A 21466-nucleotide genomic window follows, 5' to 3' on the forward strand; every position below is an offset into this window, starting at 1 on the left:
CCACATATACAAAGGTGGTACCCTAAGAATATAACGGAGCTGAAAAATCCCCATCACCCAGGGACCTCACAGCCATCATCTTGACATTGAGGAACACAAGGCTCACGCATTCCTGGTGAGTATGACACCTACAATTATTTACAATACATGGTACCGTATTTAGTACACTGTACTTTTTATCGTTGGCGTGTACTCTCAGCGATAGGCTACACCATACTGCCTAGGTTGTGAGTATACTTCACGATGTTCGCGCAGTGATGAAATTGCTTAACGCCACGTTGCTCAGAACACATCCCCATCTTTAAGCAGCTGGAGGGAAAGTAGAATGTGTTGTCTGAGTCTGTACAGTGTGGATTTGTGGACAGGCTTTTGTCACAGGGTCAGGCATTACCTGGCAGGACTCCCAAAGGCTGGTTACAATGAAGAGCAGCTGGTTGGTAGTTAAGGCACAGGAAGCTTCACCAATGAAGGGGCTAGTAAAGTTGGTGCCCCTCGGGGTAGAAGTAAAAACCCCTACTTACCCAGAAATGGATTCAGGAGGTTGCTTAGGTCAGGTAAATCGGGCACTAGTCATATGGAAAAAAAGAAAGACCTTATTGTCTCCATGGGTGTCCGCTCAGGCCTGCAGGCTGCATGCAGCTCAACACAAAATTGTCAAGTTACTTAAAACATTACTTAGTTTTATTACTAAGTTTTATTACTTAGATATGTACATTTTCTATAATAGTGGTCACCAACTTGGGACCTGCTCAACGATTTTAAAAGATAATCGAAAGGGCCGCTGCATAATTAGGGTTATCATGTGAGGACTTTTTGGCTTATCCGTGGTGGTGGAATCTTGAAAATTAGGCATGGACCTTTTTTTTTTTTTTTTTTTGGTTCATCAGTTTTCGTTAGTGTTTGTATATTTAATGTGTGGCCCAGAGACATCAAAAGATTGGACACCCCTGGTTTATACTGTTGTAATGTTTGCATAGTTTATTGGCTTTGAAATTAAATAATCTCCATTTTAACGAGATTGAAGTGAGACTCGGGGAGAGGGGTCCTGTACCGTTAGTTTGACAGCCCTAAAGCTGAGCATATTTTCAGCAAACATAAACGCCATTAATTCATAAATACACGCACGTGAATCCAATGTCATCACCTGTTGAATTTGAGTGCCAATTACAAAGCTCTTATCGGATTTAAAAAATCAAAACGTGTTTGTACCTTTTTAACATAGATCTATCCCTGGAAAAAGTATTTGGAACATCCTTAGTTTTTAAACTAGTGTTCTCCCTACAAATTAACTTTGTAAAAAAGAAATACTAACTTCTTGTTTACTCAAGAGCCCTTGAAAAATACTTCAGTTCGAGACTAGCGGCAGGGAAGCGCACTAAACCAAGTGCCTGGGCGAAGGTTTCCTCGAGATTACACCGCTTTCATTTCGGACGAGGCTCAAAATTACTGATGACTGCGCTGCCCCTTAACACTAAGGGGGACTTTTTTTGACCGGCTCGGCGAGAGGAGAGACGCAGGGCACAGTGCGACCCGTTCAGTGGCCCCAACCCACTCGGGAGCGGCCCACTGCGGGCGGCCCGGGTTCCCCCTGCCTGCTCTTAGGGCTACCCCGCCTCAGCACCCGGGCAAAGTGTCGCCTGGGCGCCACGTGCGTAGCCCGCCCCGCCCCTGCTTCGCCCGCCCGCGCCGCCGTAGGAGTACGTCCTAGTCACAGAAGCTCGGTGCGCGCCCCGCCCAAGTGCCCGCAGCCCGGGCTACCGTAGCCCGCGAGCCCGGAATTGCCCAGTGCTCCCTCCCTTCCCCTCGGGGTGCCGCTGGGGCGGGCCCGCCCGTCCGGGCCGGCTTGTCCGTCAGCCTCCGCGGGAGGCGGCCGTACTAGATCCGCAGCCGGTGAGTAGCCACGTCACGCAGCTCCCGGAGGCCCCGCCCCCGCCGTCCCCTCCGACCGCCTCCTCACGCCCGGCGAGCAGTTACTGGCTGTGGGGCGCGCGCCTCCCGCACTCGGCCTGAAGTCCTACAACCCTGCTCGCAGCGCCTCCGTCGCTGCCTGTGCCCGCTGACGGCTCGCGGCTCCCGGCTGCGGCGCCCGGCGCGGGTTGGCTGGCTCGCGGCGTGCGTCGCCGAGGCGGGCTGAGTCGACGGGCGGTTAGCGCTCCGTTCGACGCGGGGAGGGGCGGCACGCCGGGCGCTGCACGGCCTCGGCCGACGCGGGCGGCGGTGGCGGCGGCGACGGCGGCGGGGCTCTCGGGCTCTGCGCCCCGGGCCGGAGCCAGCGGGTCTCCCGGCGGAGAGACGGGCAGCCCGGCTCCCTGGCCGCGGGCTCCCTGGCCGCGGGCTCCCTGGCCCGGAGCACCCTGCGGCTGGGGCGGCTGGGGCAAGGGGACGATGTCTGCTCGCGCCCCAGTGCCCGCCGGTCCCTCTTCAGAGGAGCCGCCTGCGGCGGCTGCTGAGAAGGTGTTGCCGTCGCCCGGGGCGAGCCGGGAAGCCGAGCGGGTGCCTACGCCCGAAAGGGAGGGCAAGCCGGCGGCGACGGAGGAGAGGGCCGCGACCGCCACCAGCTTGGGGGCGCGGGGCGAGCCGTCGCCGGCGCCGGTGCTGGGACACAGCGTGCCCCAGGCGGCTGTGCCCGTGAGGCCGCTGGCGCTGCACCTGGCGCACAGGGCGCGCGGGTCTGGGGGCCCCTTCGGGGGGGAGCCGCTGCCCCCGCTGCCCCCGCCGCCGCGGGACCTGCCGGCCGAAGACGCCCGGGAGGAGGAGACGGCGGGCGGCTCTGAAGAAAAGCCGCAGCCGCCGCTGCCCCCGAAGGAGAACCCCTGGACCAAAAAGCCGCTGCAGCACCTGTCCCCGGCCGGGTCGGAGCCGCCGCCGCCTCCACCGGAATCCCCGGAAGCAGGTCTGTGGCTCCTCGGTGGTGGGCTGGGCGCGGGGTGTGAGTGCTGGGGGCGGCTCGCGGGGAGCCCGGGGCTGGCGCGAGCGGGGGAGGGGCAGGCCTCCTTCCCTGCCAGAGGTGTTTGTTCCAAGGTGTCATTCACTCTGCCTATTTACATACATGGACATCTGGACCCGAGCGGCCGGCGGAGGTGGGACCTCGGCTTCTCCGCCTGGCGGGCGCGGCCTCGGGGGTCATGCCCCGCGCGCGTGCCAGGGACTCGGGGGAGCTAAGTTTAGGTAGCTATTGCATGCAACTCCCCCTATAGAAAAGTTTTTGAGGACGTTTTTTCAAACGAAGGGAAACAAGGGGATTTATTTATATGTGGGTGCGCGGTTGCGTTTTATTTTTATTGTGAAATAATGGGTAAGCTGGAAATGCCAGTGTTTTCAAAACACTAAGTAGTCGGTTAAAAATGAGGCTCTAGACCGTAGTTGCTACTTAAAGGCGTTGAATTGTGATTGTGGTGGAAAATAATTGAGGTAGGTAAATGGTAGTGTTCTAACATTCAGATCTCCCTTTAGAGGAGATCAGATTATGTCACTGTCTTTGAATGCTGGCCAATGACTCTAGGGACTGTTTTGGTTGTAGCACCTGCATTTTTGTTTTAGAAAGTTTAAATGGAAATAGTAAATACAACCAAGAAGCAGTATCTCCTAGTTTTGCTTTCTAGATTAAATTACAGTAAATTAATTGAACTTTTAATATAGAAATTACAGCTGTTCACTTGCAAATTTTCCCTTTTTCTTTAAATGAAAGGTTAGTGATGGGGATGGGGAAAATCTGGGCATGTTTGTAAGTCTGTGAAGATCAATGAGATAAAACATGGTGTAAATGTAAGGTAATTATTGTAGACACGTGTATTATCACAGGTGTATAACATGTCTTCAGAGGAACTCCAGTGGAGTTAAGTGTTAATTGATTACTTTAGCTTTTGCACAGTAATACTAATCATTATTCATAAGTTTTGACACTTGCAGAAGAAAACTACTTAAACACTCGTTTTAAGTTTAATATTGCCATCATTCTCTTCTAGCTGCAATTATTTGTTTACTACTATTATTAGCCAAAGAAAACAAGTAGAATCTCCAGAAAATTTTAGCTAAGAGAGAAAACTAGTGAATCTTAATGGCTGTCTCAACTCCCCGCTTTCTAGACTTGCAACACATGTAGAGAACTACCAAAAAAACCCAAAGTCTTTTTTTAAGTATATTTATTGATTATACTATTATAGTTTTCCCAATTTTTTCCTCTTTATGTCCTTTCCACCCTGTACCTCCAACCCTCCAGCATCCCCCCCTTAGTTCATGTTCATGGGTTGTACATATAAGTTCTTTGACTTCTGTTTTCTATATCATTTTTAACCCCTCCCCATCTATTTTATGCCTATCAATTATGTTTCTTATTCCCTGTACCCCCCCATCCTTCCCCTCTCCCTCCCCACTGAAAACCCTCCAAGTGATGTCCATTTCTCTGATTCTATTCCTGTTCTAGTTGTTTGCTTAGTATTTTCATTGTTTTTTTTTAGGTTCAGTTGTTGATAGTTGTGAGTTTGTTATCATTTTACTGTTCATAGTTTTTGATCTTCAATTTCTTAGGTAAGTCCCTTTAACATTTCATATAATAAGGGCTTGGTGACTCCTTTAATTTTACCCTGTCTGGGAAGCACTTTATCTGCCCTTCCATTCTAAATGATAGCTTTGCTGGATAGAGTAATCTTGGATGTAGGTCCTTGTCTTTCATGACTTCAAATACTTCTTAAAGTGTTTGTTCACTGTGAAATCAATTTGACAGGTTTTTAGACCATTAAGGTAAGACTCAGGAGTTTTAAATTGAAAATGACCTTGTGAAAAATATTTAACAGTTTACTGTTTTATTTTTTATTTATTGATTTTAGAGAGAGAGACATCAATTTGTTCCACTTACTCATTCAATCATTGGCTGATTGCATGTGCCCTGATGGGGAAATTGAACCCTGAACCTTGGTGTATCTGGATGATGCGCTAATCAACTGAGCTACTTGGCCAGGGCCTAACAGCTTAATGTAATTAACCTACAGGTGCTTTTATTGAGTGTCTTAATCTTTGTTTGAGATTAAGAGCAAACTGATGTTTGATGTGTGGTGTGGTTCATGGGAATTTCAATTTTGCTGATATCTCTGTATAGGCAACTCATTCTGTTCTTTGAATCCATTCTGTTCCCGCATAAATGTTAATCTTCAGACTTGGAGTAGCAAGTAACTTAGTCTTTCCAACCCTGACTGTACTTTTCTACCACAGTCTTTATTTGCAGTTGAATACTTAGGGAGCTTAGACAAGAGACTAGTGTAGAAGTGCATGGTTCTGCAAGACTTAGGGTTCTAGTCCAGATATTGTTGCTAACTAGCTAGACTTTTGGCAAAATTGCTGGGCCCTGTAAATGAAGTAGATGTATCTCTTCTGGTCCCTAATACCTGTGTACTATCCATATAACTGAGTGTCTTTGCCTCCTATTTTCCTAAGTAAATTTGCAACTTCAAGAACGACCAGCACTGGCCTGCAAAGCAAAGGGTCGCCCCTTCGATTCCCAGGCAGGGCACATGCCTGGGTTGCAGGCCAGGTCCCAGGTGGAGGGTGCCTGAGAGGCAACCACACATTGCTGTTTCTCTCCCTGTCTTTTTCCTTCCCTTCCCCTCTCTCTAAAAATAAATAAAATCTTTTTTGAAAAGCAAAAGAAAAAAAGTGATGAAATAGGAGCAGAGGACCTGCCGTGTCCAGAGTAGGTGAAAACTGGGGAATGTTAAATTAGTACAATAATCTATTAGTAGGCCTGTATAATTTATCCTACAAAACAGGATATTCTTGAGAGGGAAAGAGAAGGATATTAATTATGCTGGGGTAACAGGCTTAAACCATGTCTGTTCTAGCCAAACCTGGATTTATTGTCACTGTCTTAATGAGGTACAAGGATTCCATCCACAAGATTTTGCTAGAAAATTACAGGAAATGTAGGAGTATTTAATCATGAAATTGGATTGTTAATCATGAAATTTCTACGTTAGAAATTGCAGGTGAGGCATTATTGCTTCTTCAGTCCTTGTGAGACACTTTCTTCTACTTTTGGGATGGTTCTTGCCTGTTTCTACGTAATCCAGATAAGTCTCTCTTTTCAACCTAAGCCTGGCCCACCCAAGATACCTAAAATACGTGTCACTGCGATTTTGAATTCAGTCAGGAAACTAAAAAGAATTGTTTCTGTCCTAACCTTGTTTTACTTATTTTGGGGACTTTTATTAAAATCACAGTATGGAATTTATTAATCACTTACCTATAGTTTTCTCTGACCCCCTCAACCTTGTTTTCTCCCTACATTTGCTCCCCAGCTGTTATTACCCTAGTAACTTTATAAGTTAGTTATATAAATGATGCATAAATATATTCTCCTTGTAAAAACAGAACTTTTGATGTACCCTTCAAAGATGAGATAATCAGCTCAAGTAGGTGGCTCAGTTGGTTGGAGCCTCATCCCATACACCAAAAGGTTGAGGGTTCAATTCCTGGTCAGGGCACGTACTTAGGTTCTGGGTTCAATCTCTGGTTGGGGTGTGTACAGGAGACAACCAGATGACATTTTTGTCTCACATCAGTGTTTCTCTCCCTTCCTCTCTAAAATCAGTAAACATATTCTTTGGTATGGATTAAAAAATAATAGCTAATCATGTTTACTAAATGTCCTTTTAAACCTGGGCCATTATTTCCAAATACAGTGTTTTGTGTATGCATTTGGAATATAACATCATTCTTTTTTCATTTAGAGTGGTTTTTGGTCCTTTTTACTTATTATCATTAGTGAGGTTTTTAAAATTATTATTGAGGTATAATTGACATATAACATTAGTTTCAGGGGTACAACATAATGATTTAATATTTGTACGTATTGCAAAATGATAGCCACAATAAGCCTAGTTGTCTGGCCCTATACATACGTAATTGACTTTTTCTTGTGATGAGATTGGTCCTTTTTACTCTAAACCCCTTTTAAAAAACTGCTGAGAAGTGGTTTGTAAATATAACTGACATAGTTAATTTAGCCATTTATGTATTGACTAGCAGCACCTCAATTATTTCAAACATTTTTTATACATACCTCTGTGTCTGACTTTCTAGGCTAGGTAAATAGAATTGTTAGATCACAGGATATTAATCGGCAAGTTACTCTTTAAAGTGACTGTGCGAATGGGTACATGGATACTCCCACTTTTAGAGTGAGGATCAAGGCTTGGGTTTTTTGTTTGTTTGTTTTTTACTTTTTTAAAGCAGTGTAGCAAAGTGACATTTTGCTAGATATCTGTCTTAAACATAAAATTGTGAAATATTTATAATAGTGTGTTTTCTTAAATAACACTTTGCTAAAATGATGGTCATGAAAATTAGAATAAAATTGTTGGTTATGTTGCATATTTTGTTTTTAGTATCCTCCTAGCTCTTAAAATCATTTGTGTTCCTTAACAGTTTAGAATCATTTCTTTATAGGTTCTCAGGGTTATATAATATTTTTTTAAAAATGAGAAACTGAGTTTATTAGTGAAGCAGTGAGATAGAGAACGGGCTACTGCACAGACAGAGCAGCCAAATGATAATATTTTAAAGATACTGGAATATTAATCCAAAAAGTTATACTGGTATAATAAGTACCTCACTAATGATGTTTGAAAAATGGAGATATGAAGATCACACGCTTAATTTGTTTATATACATACATACATACATACATACTTGGAGCCACTAATAGCTTAAATTTGTTTCTTAGGTTTCATCTGTTGAAAAGGTATATATTTTTAAATCCTCACCTGAGGATATGTTTATTGATTTTTAGAGAGAGGAAGGGGCGGGTAGAGAATGAGAGACAGGGAAAGAAAGAGAGGAAAGTAGGTGTTGCCTCCCATACACGCCCCGACCAGGGGTCAAACCCACAACCTTTTAGCGTATGGGGTGATGCTCAACCAACTGAACCACCTGGCCAGGGTGAGATACATATCTTTTTAGTTAAAATTTTTTAATTTAACTTTATGCCCAGGCTGCTGTGGCTCTGTGGATTGAGTGCCAGCCTGCAAATCGAAAGGTCGCTGGTTCGATTCCCAGTCAGGGCACATAGTGCCTGGGTTGCAGGCCCGGTCCCCAGTTGAGGGCATGCAAGAGGCAACCTATTGATGTATCTCTCACACGTTGGTATTTCTCTCCCTCTTTTTCTCCCTCCCTCTCCCTCTCTCTAAATGTAAATACATAAAATCTTTAAACAATAAATTTAATGTTATAGGTTGACTTAGTTTTCCAATTTTAGGTTTTCTCTAATGACATACAGGGCAATTTCTTCCATTTTTAGTTAAAACACGGGAAAATAAAAAAAAACTTTCTTAGGCTTTTTTTGGTCTGTTCTCTATATATGTATATAAAATTAAAAACCTGGTGCACTTCTTTCTGTATCAGTCAGTACATGCAGATTTATCTTATTTTCTAAGTTTTACATTATTTCTGTATAGATGTACCATAGTGTAACTTTTCCATATTAATGGTTGTAGGAATTATTTAAATACAGCTATAAGCAAAGCTATAGTAAATATCTTAAACAGACATCTTTGTACCTTGTCTTGATTCCCAGATAATTTCCCAGAAATGGAATTGCTTTATTGAAAGGTATATACATTTTAAATGACATATTATCCTTTAAAGATTATACTACTACACACTCTTGCCAAGAACATGAGAGAAATGTTCATTTCTTTTATTTATTCCCCCCCCTCTTTGGGGTGGTGGTGGTAAATGTTCATTTCTTTATAGGCTGGCCAACACTAGCCATACTCTTTTCTGTTCTTATGTTAGGTGAAAAATCTTCTGTTTTAGTTTGCATTTATTAGCGCAATTGATTACTATTTTATGTTTGCCTATTTGTATTTCTTTTATGAATCACCTTTTCATCTTTTACTGAGATTTTTTTTTTTTAGGTTCATTAACATCTTTTTAACTCTAAAAGACTGGGTTGATGAGGTGGTCCAAGTAAGAAGCACACAAAGGACTTCCCGATGTTGAACTTGGAATTAGACAACTGTGTTGACATAGTTGGCATTGCACAACTGCAATTCCCCTTCTATCTCTGTTGGGGAGCCTGCTCCTGTGAAGTTGACAGCATGAAGAAGCAGACCACAGCACTTGTTTTTTGTAGACAGCTAGCTCCCAAACAGTTAACTTTGTGATTATTTGTCTAATTTATTTGTAATAAAGCCATTATAAAACTTGGTCATGTGGCCTATCCCTTGTTACTTCTTAGTATGTCAGAGAGCTTGTATAAGGAGGTATTTTGTAATTACCAGGCCCTTTATTTACTTAACTTAGCAACATTTTTCATTTTGCTATGAGAAAAGTTCCTCAAATGTCCTATACTATATTAATTTCGTAAAATATATGTAATATTTACAGAACATACTTCAATGAAATTCTAGATAATGTTCAGGAAAATATTATTTATTTAGTTGGGTTTTTTCCTACCCCATATTTTTTTCCTATTTTCCCATATTTTTTTCCTACTGTATCTAATTTTTCTTAATAAAATATTTTATTCTTATATCCATTATACATGTCTACATATATACACACATAATATGTATACCTAAAGTATAAAGAAGAATAAAACAAATACCTGTGTACTCTTCTGCTTTAGAACTAGAATTATTACAGTGTTCAAGATCCCTGTATGTCCATCCCTGGTGACACCTTTCAGCCTTTGTCCTTTATTTCCTTTTTTGATAAGTGTAAATGGACTTTGATTTACAATGGGATTACCATTTGGCACCAATTATAAATTGAAAATGTCATTGTCAAAGATGCATTTAATACTACACTGCAGAGTATTGGTTGTTTACACTTGTGATTGCATGGCTGACTGGGAGCTGCAGTTCACTGCCCAGCATCATAAGAGTATTATATAGCATATCACTAACCTGGGAAAACATCAAAATTCCAACTTAGAAGTACAATTGTACTGAATATTTACTGTTTTTTCACCATGCAGAAGAAAAAAACTTCAGTCAAACCATTATAATTCCGGACAATCTGTATCTTATTTAAAGGTCTTATTTATTGCCCTAACCACTGTGGCTTAGTTGATTAGAACATTGTCCTATAAACCAAAAGGTCGCTGGTTTGATTCCTAGTCAGGCCATATGCCCAGGTTGCAGGTTTGACCCCCAGTCGGGGTGTCTGCAGGAGGCAACTGATAGACAGATGTTTTTCTCTCTTTCCTCCTTTACCCCCTTCTCTACCTCCCTTCCCCTCTCTCTTGAATGAGAGTAAAATAAACCTTTAAAAAAAACTCTTAGAGATCTTACTTATTTTTAGAGAGAAGGGAGGGGTGGAGGGAGGGAGAGAAACATTGACTGGTTGCCTCTTGCATGCCCCCAGTTGGGGACTTCCTGGCCTGCCACCCAGGCATGTGCCCTGACCCGGAATCTAACCAGTGACCTTTTGGTTTGTAGGCCTATGCTCAATTCACTGAGCATAGGCCATCTGTTTCTTATTTAAATTTGCTTCTCGACAACTGTAATTGAATAACAATAAAAATAAATAAAATAAATTTGCTTCTGGATTTTAACTCAAATATTGTTGCATTCTATGAATTGGTCATTGTGATTTTGAGGATTCGTGTTTTGCTGAATTATTGTGTACATTGTAGATGCAGATCCCAAGTTTATTCTACTTAATGTTTACTTTACTTAGCTAGATGATATTGCCATCTAGTTATCTTGCTAGGCAATGAACCAAACTAAAAGAGAGTTTAAAACTTGGAGACAATATTTTTTATTTTTATTTATATATATAGTCATTTATATATATATATTTATATATATAGTCATTTATATATATATATATATGAAATTGTCAACCACTGTGTTCTTATTCAAGATAAGGACAAGTGGTGATTCCAAGATAGTCTTGTACAAACTTTTACACAGGCCTGTTTTCTACAGCTAAACTTATAGTTGCCAAATGTGTGTTTTCAAGAACAGTTTGAAGTCTTTTGACTTATTTTCTGGATGTTCCTTAATGAACATGTATTAATTTTTTAGAAAAAAGTGTAATTTTTTGTAGTAAAACTCTGTACTGACATGACATTGGTATTATCATAGTTACTCTTTTTTTCTTCATAAGCACTTGTGAGCATTTAATGAACTTCCTCCATGTGGCTTCAGGCTCCCAGGACACAGCCCCCCCCAACCCCAAATCTTCTCAGCTCTTCTGCCAAAGAATTCGGCCTTCAACAAGGACAGGCTGCTTTGGGAGCTTTGCTTTCTCCTGAACTTTGTAGTGACTCGATTGCACCATATCAGTGATGGGACTGGCTCCAGTCTTGTTTTTGGCAGCATTTACCTGTGTCTACTCACTGACCAAGGTCCACAGTTTATCGAGGTTGACAGTTAGGCAGAAGCTCTGGTTCCTCTTTAAGTGGTAGGGCCTCATAACAGCTTTCCTAAAGTAACCTTGGGTGATACTTGTTGAAGTTGATCCTGTGACAGTGCAAGCTACCAGCATTACCTTGGCTTCCTGGGTACTTCCTGTGCTTGCCTGTAGGATTACAAAGTGATGTGTCTGTGGCCATAGCTCATGTGGCCCTGAAATTTCTGGGTTTCCTCAGTCTGGATGGCATGTTCGTGGCTGAGATACAAGAGGGTTACTTGGTTAAATATATTGAATGAAGTGGTTGTAAAAACAATTCTATGTATTTTTTTTAGAGCTCAGTTCCCCCAAAATTATAAAAGCAGGAAAACTCAAGGCAAAGAAGTTCAACAAGGTATGTCTTTACATGAAGTAGTTCTTAACTACTATATGTTTTAAAAATCACAGTGTTCTTAGATTATTGCATACTTTTCTTTTAATTGTATTATTGATGGTAATTTAAAGTAAATAATACTAGAGAATTATAGCCCTTACACAAACCCACATATGACGTGTTATCCTGTTTATATCAGTTTAGTTAGTGTCATCAAATAGTACTAGAAATTAGAGCATAAGACCAAGACATACTTGTTTAAGTTTTCCATTGTTTGGAGAAGCTTTGGGATTAATTTGGCAAATGCCTGCATATAATTGAATGTAGGTGATTTTTTTAAAGATTTTATTTATTTTTTTAGAGAGAGGGTAAGGGAGAGAGAAAGAGAGGGAGAGAAACGTTCAACCCACTGAGCCACACCAGGCAGGGCTGTAGGTGATTTTTAAAATTGCTTTCACTTTTAGAAAATATTTTTTCTGTTTAAAATATCTGATTTGCAGACATAACACTTATTTATTATTTTTAGGCTAGTGATTTCAGCGATATGGCGAATTGGCCTACACCAAGTGAATTATTGAACACTGGAGTGAGTATTGTTTTAGGCTTTATATGGAGGGAAAAGAATGTTCTCATTTCAACATGCAGCATTTATTTCACTTCAAATTTAGAGAATTACATTAATAAAGAGGTGCTGAAAACTCAGCTGCTACCCTTTGCATAGCTTATCTATTTTAATATGTGTCTAATTAAAGCTCATTTTGTTTCATAATTTATGCTATGTGTTCTGATCAATATATGTTTCAGTGCTAACTATATGTACATATATATACATATGTATTATATCAAGAAGTGTTTAATGAATGGAATTTTAATTTAATTTTAATTATGAAAGATGCTGTAAAAGATGGTTCTGAGATATTTTATCAAGTGGATTTTTAGAGGGGCAGCATATGTAATTATACATGTTCTCATTTGACAGTATAGTTTGCTATTTGTAATTAATGCAGTATTAACTGGTGTGTGGTTGTAGATAATATATTAATTTAAACAACTTAATTTGGTATATAAATGACATAATAAATTGCAAATATATAAAGTGTACAATTTGATAAGTTTTGACCTTAAATAAACCTGTGAAACCATCACCACAATCAAGATAACACTTAACCATTACCCCAAAAGTTTCATCACACACCTTTGTAATTCTCCCTGTCACATATCCCCTTATCATCCCAGGCATTTTCTACAATTTTATATGAGTAGAGACATACAGCATGCTCTTTTTTTTTTCTTTTTGGCTTTCATTCAGCTTATTTTGAGATTTATTTGTATTATATGCACCTGTAGTTCATTCCTTATTGCTGAATAGCAGTAGTGTATGGATATAATGCTGTTTATTCATTCATTTATTGATGGATATTTGTGTTGATTCTACTTACTTTTGGCTGTTAGACATGAAGCTTTTATTTATACATTTGTGTAACAGTTCTGCATGGGCATATGCATTCATTTTCCTTGGGTAAATACCTGTGAGCAGAATGGCTAAATTGTATAGAAGCATTTGTTTAGCTTTTCAAGAAACTACTAAACTTTTCATCCCTTCTATCAGTGTGTGAGAATTCTATTTTTCCCACATACTCACTAATATTCTTTGGTTAGTCTTAATTTTAGTCATTCTAGTTGGTATGTGGTAGTAGCCCATTGTAGTTTCAATTTGCATTTTTCTGACTAAAGACGTCAAGGACCTTTTCATATACATTTGCCATTAGTGTATCTTTTTAATGAAGTATCTGTTCAACTCTTACTTGGTTTTTCAAAAATTGAGTTTTCTCATTATTGCATTTAGAGAGTTCATTACGTAGGGTGGAGTAAAAGGTTTATAGTTGTGAGTATGCAAAACACAAGAGTTTATTCTTGTATTATTTATTAATGTATTCTTTTCTATATGAACAACTATAAACCTACTTTTACCCAACCCTGTATATTTTGACTACAAGTTTTTTATCAAATACTTAGGAAATAATTTCTCCCAGTCTGTGGCTTGACTTTCTCTTAACAGTGTCTTTTGAAAAGTACCTTTTACTTTTTAAAAGTTGGCATTTGTCCTGCCACATTTAGATGAGGTATATTATCACAGATTTTTGGATATGTTAGTAAAAATGTTATTGAAAATTATTTCATTCAGTAATACTTTTTTGCAGTGTCAGAGTGTCATCAACCAAGGAAATAAAAAGCTACAAAATAAGAAAGAAAGAGAAGACAAGTTTGAAAAAAGAAGTAACAGTGAGAGCAAAGAAAGCCGGGAAACAAAATTAGATGGTCTTGGTGAAAATGTCAGTGAGGATGAAGCTCAGTCAAGTAATCAACGAAAGAAAGGTTAGTTCATCTATAAGTATATCTCCTCCCTTCCCATTTTATTGAGATATAGTTGTTAGTCTAAGTAAGGTATAGAACACAGTGATTTGATGTATGCGTATATTGCAGAGTGATTACCACACTGTTAACATCCATCACCTGAGTCAGAATTTTTTTCTTGAGATGAGAACTTTTAAGATCTATTCTCAGCAACTTTCAAAAATAATACAGTATTGTTAACTAGTGTAGCCATGCTATACATTGCACCTACAGAAGGAACTTATAATTGTAAGTTTGTATCTTTTGACCCTTTTCACTCACTTCTCCCATCTCCCTCATCTGTTCAGTTTGAGTTCTGCATTTCTAGGTTCCACGTGTAAGTGAGGTCATACAGTATTTGTTTTTCTCTGTCTCACTTATTTCATAGCATAATGCCCTCAAGGTATATCTCTGTTGTTGCAAATGAATGGATTTTCTTTCTCACGGCTCAGTAGTATTCCATTCCATATATGTGACACATTTTTGTTATCCATTTATCTGTCAGTGGACTGTTTCTATGTCAAGGCTATTGTAAATTAGATAGTGCTGGTAAAAATGTCAGTGAGGATGAGGCTGTCAAGTAGTTGATGAAAGAAAGGTTAATTTATGTGTTCATTTTAGTTTTATTTTTTGTAAGAAGGTTGTCGTAATGAAGAATTGTATTTAATCAATTGATTCCTTGTAGTCACCAATGAGAATTTTTGGATTTCTTCATGATACCATCTGCAGTGGTAACTGATTTGCTTTTGTAAGATTCATTTCTGAACTGTCAGGCTTCTGTAAGAATGGAATGAAGTTCCACTTACAGACATGAGTGTAAATATATGATTGGAAAGTTGTGTGATGACTATTGTTTTTTCAGTCTGCATTGGAACTAATCCTTACCTTTTTTGTTTACATATTCTTTTTGGAGGTTTTCATGTGTCGGGGGACATGTTATGATTTAACTGCTTTGTAAAACCATATACTAATCAGTGTTCTGAGCCTAGATAAAAGTGCCTGCATGGGTCTTTTGGCAGAAAAATTCTTTAAACTGTCAGAAGGACAGTAGCTGAGGCACATTGAACATTGGAGAGAGTGGCAGGAGATGCTATTGGAGAGGTAGGCACAGTCCACATTATGTAGGGTTCAAACTTGGGATTAGCATTTTGAGTTACATGGGAAGATATTGTAGCAGTTTTAAGTTGTGGAGGTTATATGGCATGAGAGGGGGCATTTCATGATGAGGTAGTTGCGGCCAACTTGTTTAATAGTGGAAGTAGCAATCTATCATGTCTTGAGCACTTACTTGATTTTTATTTTAATGATTGTCCTTAGCTGCAGAGTAAGCATTAGGCTCACTTGGTACAATGAGCCAAGGCTAATTTCTCAAAAGTGGTGCCAACAGGATAACCATATGGTTATTAGAAAAGAATTTCCCCAGTTCTTAAACATTTTTTATGCTTATTAGACATATAAGTGGTCTTTTTGGCTGTGTAGAATTCATACAGATGGCAGACCTGTCATCCTGCTCTAAGATTTGTCTTCTTTTTTAATTGCTTTAATTAAAACTATCAGCCAACACTAAAATCCAGGTATTTATAGTTAGAGCAATTCATATACTCCAGTCATGAATTGACTCTCCTCAGAGAACACATTTTTGTCTTCAAATTAAAGACTGGCTTGTGCCAAAGAATTTGTACTGTAGTTGTACACTTGATACTGTTCCCTTTCCCATGATTGCCTTTGTAGTGTTTCCCTTGCTCAGGAGTCTTTTTATTTGTAGTCAAAAAAAAATATCTGTCAGAAGACTGAACATTTTGAAACCTTAACTGTGGAATCTGTAAATAGGTAATCTTGAGCATTACACTATAACAATTACATTATCTTTTAGTCAACAAGAAAAGTTAAATTGCTTATATCTCAAGTTAGGAAAATGTGTGTAGTAGTTTTAAAAAGATTAATCAAATGGAATTAGACACATTTTACACTTAAACTTAATTTTCAGAAACCTCTTTCATTAGTAGTAATGCTGGATAAATGAATATTTTAGACAGTGATTTGAAACTAAAAGTATTTTGAATCACTAGCCAAGTTCTCCAGTGTGTACATTATTATTTTACAGCCACACCCCATTCTGAAGCCTAAGAATCAAGCTTTAAACAGGATTAGTGTGTACACATACTATTTTAATACCTTAGTCATCAGAATTAAACAGAAGAGTGAGCATTTCACTTAAAAGCAAAAGAATTCCAGTGATAATTCATTACTGGTTTTTCATTTGATTTTTAGAAACATTATTTGAACAGAATAGATTATTAAGGAGCTGTGTGAGAAGGAAATTGTTTTGGTACTCTACAGGTAATCCTTTTAAGGACAAATTAAGTCTTTCATTTGATTAAAGTTTAGAGTCCTTTCAGAACTACAAAGCTTTATTCAAAATTGTGCATTTGTCATTAAATTATTTTATTTTCTTCAAGCTAATAAGCACAAGTGGGTACCACTCCACTTAGATGATGTAAGACCAGATAGTCAAGAAAGACCAGGATCCCGGAACAGCTCAAGATGTCAACCCGAAACAAATAAATCATCACATAACAATAGGAGAAATGATACACGAAGTAAGTTACATTCTAAGGGAAAAATGACAGAAGAACTTTGTCTTATTGCTTATTATTTTAATAGCCATGTATAATATAAACTATTTGAAAGTAAGTTGCTGATACTGTTCCTCTTTAACCCTGAATATCTTCAGAATATATATTGCAAGAACAGTATATATAGTGTGACTATCCACAGGCGGATTTTTCAAAAAATGTCCTTTATGATTTCCTCCTCACTTTTCTTTTTCTTTTCTTACTTACTTTTTTTTTTTTTTTAAGATTTCATTTATTTATTTTTAGAGAGAGGGGAAGAGAGGGAGGAAGAGAGGGAGAGAAACATCAGTGTGCACTGTGCCTCTTGCACATCCTCTACTGGGGACCTGGCCCATAACCCAGGCATGCGTCCTGACTGGGAATCAAACCTTTGACTCTTTGGTTCATAGACCAGCACTCAGTCCACTGAGCCACACCAGCCACAGCATCCCTCTCTCTTTTCTAGGATCTAATCTGTATCACACATGCTTTTAGTTGTCTTTCATCTTTCTTTCCATTAGTCTGAAATAGTTCACTTGCTTTTGTCTCTTATGACATTGAATCTTTTTAGTATGCTATTTTTACTACTTAGAATATCCTTTTATCTGTCAGTACTTTTATGGGCTCTTGTTTTTATGCTGGAGACATTTTGACAAATTTCTGTGGGATCTCTTAAGTTTGTATCTAAAGATTGCCTGTTTACTAACAACTAGTTACAAAGTGGGGAGGGGCGGTTAACTATGCTTTCATAAAGATAATCATGTTATTCATAGCTGCAAATTGTAATGTATAAGACGGTTTTTATTTTTTAAAGGTTGGAGGCGTGATAGAGAAAAGAGAGATGATCAAGATGAAGTTTCCAGTGTGAGAAGTGAGGGTGGCAACATCCGTGCTTCTTCTAGAGGACGAGGACGAGGCCGGGGACGGGGTAGAGGACGAGGCAGAGGACATCCTCGATGTATGACATGATTTTTTTAATTTAAATTAGATTAACTTTGAAAAAGTGTGCAAGGCCTGTTAGTTTTCCCCACTATCTCATACGTAACTAATTTATTTTTGTGATAATAAATTAGATAATAAATAGATGGTTTTATATTTGTTATTCCTTGAGATACTCTGCTTTGTGTTTTTCTTTATAGTAACTATTTTTTCTGTTTTTAAAAAAATTTCTGACTACCTTTTTCTTTTTATTTATATCAAGTGAACTTTGATTATTCATATGGTTATCAAGAACATGGTGAAAGGACTGATCAACTACTTCAAACAGAACTTAATACCAGTATGATGTATTTCTATGATGATGGTACAGGCGTACAGGTATATCCTGTGGAAGAAGCATTGCTTAAAGAATACATTAAGCGCCAAATGTAAGTTCATCAGGTATAAGCAGATGGGATGATAATATCAGTTGCAATGTCAAACTTCAATATCTCTGATAGTGAATATGTTCTGACACATTTTTTAAGCTGTTTATTCATAAATAAATTTGGAGGATTTTTATGGCATTTTGTATTATTTTTTTCTAGGAAATGGTAAAATAAATATTTTATAAAATTTGTTTGGTTCATGTTATTTATATGACTACTGCTTTGTCTCATGTTTAGGTATTTCTTGCTTAAAGAATATTTGTTATAATGTCATGGGATAATCTGAGTGATTAAATATAAGAATATAAGACTTTGAAATTGAGTAAGTGAAGTTTGGCTTATTTGCAAATGTTTACATTAAAATTTGCAAATGAATATGAATGGCAAAATTTGTGAAAATTATATTTTGTTTTTCAATTACAGCTTACATTCATTCAGTATTATTTTGTATTAGTTTCAGGTGTATGGCACCATGGTTAGACAATTATATACTTTACGAAACGATAGATTGTCTTGATTTTCTTAGCAGTTGATTTCAGGATTTGAAGTTCTTTAAATTTTCTTTTCTTGTGACACATTAAATAAGAACTGCCTAATCTTTTTTAGTTCAGACTCCTTACTCTATTTAGTTCTCATAATAGTTGCTTTCTGAATATTGAAGTCAGTTAGGAGAATATTAGTTTGTGCCTGTTGTCTTTAAGAAAAATACAACCCCTGAGCATGTTAGTATAGTATAACATGTTTTGCATATTTGTAGTGTTTATATAATGGTGAAAAAAATGTTTTCAAGTGATTTGCATAACCAATTTGCTGAAATTTTATTTTTTGTATCCTTACAAAGGTGAAGGTAAAAGGCTATTTTATAAAGGGCATAAACATTCTTAAAACATCTATTTTTATTTAAGAAAGAAAATGGATGCTACTCTGTCACTAGAAAATAATTTCTTCATCATCATCAACCAGACGTCTCCATGAGATGCTTTCATTGGCTTACAATATGAATCAGCTTGTTTATTTTGTTCTTTTGTTAAGTTGATGCAAATACTGAAGAAAGGGACCTTTTTATTGGCAGAAAGTGCCTTACCTGTGGCTAACAACTTCAAACCACTATTCCTGTCTTTTTGGAACTCTTGCTGCCAGGTTCCTTGTAAGACCTGGTAGTGGGCATGCAACTCCATTTCAGGATAATCAGCCTCACATGTGCTTATACAAGTGAGGGGGAGCAAAGCTACTTCCCTATTGACACAATTCCTGATCATGCACTATAGGATCCACTTCTTACGGAAGGACATGATAAGGTTCCTGAGGACAGTGAACAAAATGTCAGACACGGCACTGAGCATGACTCCTTTTGTTGTTACTGTTTTAGCAGGAGGGTTTTTGGCAGATGTTATAGCACCAGATTTAGAATGGCTCTTTACTGTTACCATTCTTTGAGTAAGGAACATCTCTATTTAAAGAGTCATGCTTTTGATTTTGTGTCTTTGAGGTTTCACATACATACCAGGCTTATTGATTAGGGTTTAGATTTTTCTCTTTGAGCAGTTATTGAAAAACTTATACTTGTGGAAACTTTTGCTAAATGGATTTTGAAGTAAGAGGCCTAGCTGATTATAGGTGAGTTTTTTAAATAATTTTAACTGAAAATATTTCTTGTTTTTGCTTATTTCTAGCTGGGACAGTCCTTGCCACAGGTTTAAATATGAGTATGTTTATAAGAAGATTTAACATATATTTGCTGTAGGTAATAGATTTAGAGTTTGAGCATATATATTAGTGCCCACCACATGCCAGGCATTGTGGAAAGGCTACTGAAGTATAACAAAAATCAGAATGTCCAGTCTCTCAAGACTTAGACTTTTTCTTAGGTATTAGATAAGAGTAAATGATTTACTAATGTTACTGAAATGTCAGTAATATTTCACTGAACTAAGGGAGCTTTGCACTGTGATAGTTGGAATAGATATCAAGAGTATAAAAAAACAACTTGGGTATTTACATTTCTAAAATAAGATATTTTCCTCCCAGTAAAAAGTAGGTCAAAGCCAATTTTCATCTATAGGTGATAATTCCTTCAAAGTTTGAATTTGACCTAAATACTTCAGGAGGATCTTTAGTCACCCAGCCTTACACCCAGACATACGACGTGGTATGCTTTCTCATAATTGGCCACCCATCTTTGCAACTTTCTCTGCAATTTGGGAACAGGATAAAATGAAGCTGTAGGCCATATCATTATTGATGTCCTGTATTCTTTTGTATTTTACATTTTTCCCTATTTATCATTTTGTTCTGTCTTTCTAGAATCCTATTCTTATTTTTCTGTGTGGAGGCTATAATTTAAACATGTTTGTAAAATGCCATTACTAAATGCATTCTTCATATTTGTATCTTGCAACTTGTAGTTAACTGATTATAATATTTACATATACATTTCTACACTTTCCTAGAAAGTTTAAGGTGTCTAAGCTTTTTTGTTTTTTCCCCCATGTATTTCATGATGTCATAGTCTTTGTTTAGCTATTTGCTGGTTTTTTTTTTTAATATATTTATTGATTATGCTATTACAGTTGTCCCATTTCCGCCCCTTCACTCAACTCCATCCTGCCCACGCCCTCCCTCCCACATTCCCCCCCTATAGTTCATGTCCATGGGTCATACTTATAAGTTCTTTGGCTTCTACATTTCCTACACTATTCTTACCCTCCCCCTGTCTATTTTCCACCTATCATCTATGCTACTTATTCTCTATACCTTCCCCCCCTCTCCCCCTCCCACTCCCCTATTGACAACCCTCCATGTGATCTCCATCTCTATGGTTCTGTTCCTGTCGTAGTTGTTTGCCTAGTTTGCTCTTGTTTTTGTTTTAGGTGTGGTTGTTAGTAACTGTGAGTTTGCTGTCATTCTTACTGTTCATATTTTTGATCTTCTTTTTCTTAGGTAACTCCTTTTAACATTTCATATAATAATGGTTTGATGATGATGAACTCCTTGAACTTGACCTTACCTGAGAAGCACTTTATCTGCCCTTTCATTCTAAATGATAGCTTTGCTGGATACAGTAATCTTGGATGTAGGCCCTTGCCTTTCATGACTTGGAATAATTCTTGCCAGTCCCTTCTTGCCTGTAAGGTCTCTTTGGAGAAATCAGCTGACAGTCTTATGGGAACCCCTTTGTAGGTAACTGTGTCCTTTTCTCTTGCTGCTTCTAAGATTCTCTCCTTCTGTGTAATCTTGGGTAATGTAATTATGGTGTGCCTTGGTGTGTTCCTCCTTGGGTCCAGCTTCTTTGGGACTCTCTGAGCTTCCTGGACTTCCTGGAAGTCTATTTCCTTTGCCAGACTGGGGAAGTTCTCCTTCAT

At 38.4% G+C, this 21466-nt stretch overlaps 1 protein-coding gene across 9 annotated transcripts in view; it reads left to right on the plus strand.

The window, feature by feature from the left end:
• Positions 1–1962: 1962 nt before the first annotated feature.
• Positions 1963–21466, plus strand: part of LARP1B (La ribonucleoprotein 1B) — a 75112-nt gene continuing 55608 nt past the window's right edge. For 8 of the 9 annotated variants that reach the window (XR_011650346.1, XR_006656648.2, XR_006656647.2 and 5 more), the window contains exons 1-7: positions 1963–2893; positions 11691–11749; positions 12255–12314; positions 13930–14104; positions 16582–16722; positions 17552–17695; positions 17939–18104. Coding sequence is in view for 6 of the 9 variants with exons in the window: in XM_024568566.3 (XP_024424334.2) it covers positions 2386–2893; positions 11691–11749; positions 12255–12314; positions 13930–14104; positions 16582–16722; positions 17552–17695; positions 17939–18104 (1253 nt within the window). In the remaining 3 variants the exon portion in view is untranslated. The remainder of the gene's footprint in view (positions 2894–11690; positions 11750–12254; positions 12315–13929; positions 14105–16581; positions 16723–17551; positions 17696–17938; positions 18105–21466) is intronic. The other variant, XM_024568570.3, reaches the window with a different exon arrangement.

Source organism: Desmodus rotundus, chromosome 9 (assembly GCF_022682495.2).
Source record: "Desmodus rotundus isolate HL8 chromosome 9, HLdesRot8A.1, whole genome shotgun sequence".
NCBI lineage: Eukaryota > Metazoa > Chordata > Mammalia > Chiroptera > Phyllostomidae > Desmodus > Desmodus rotundus.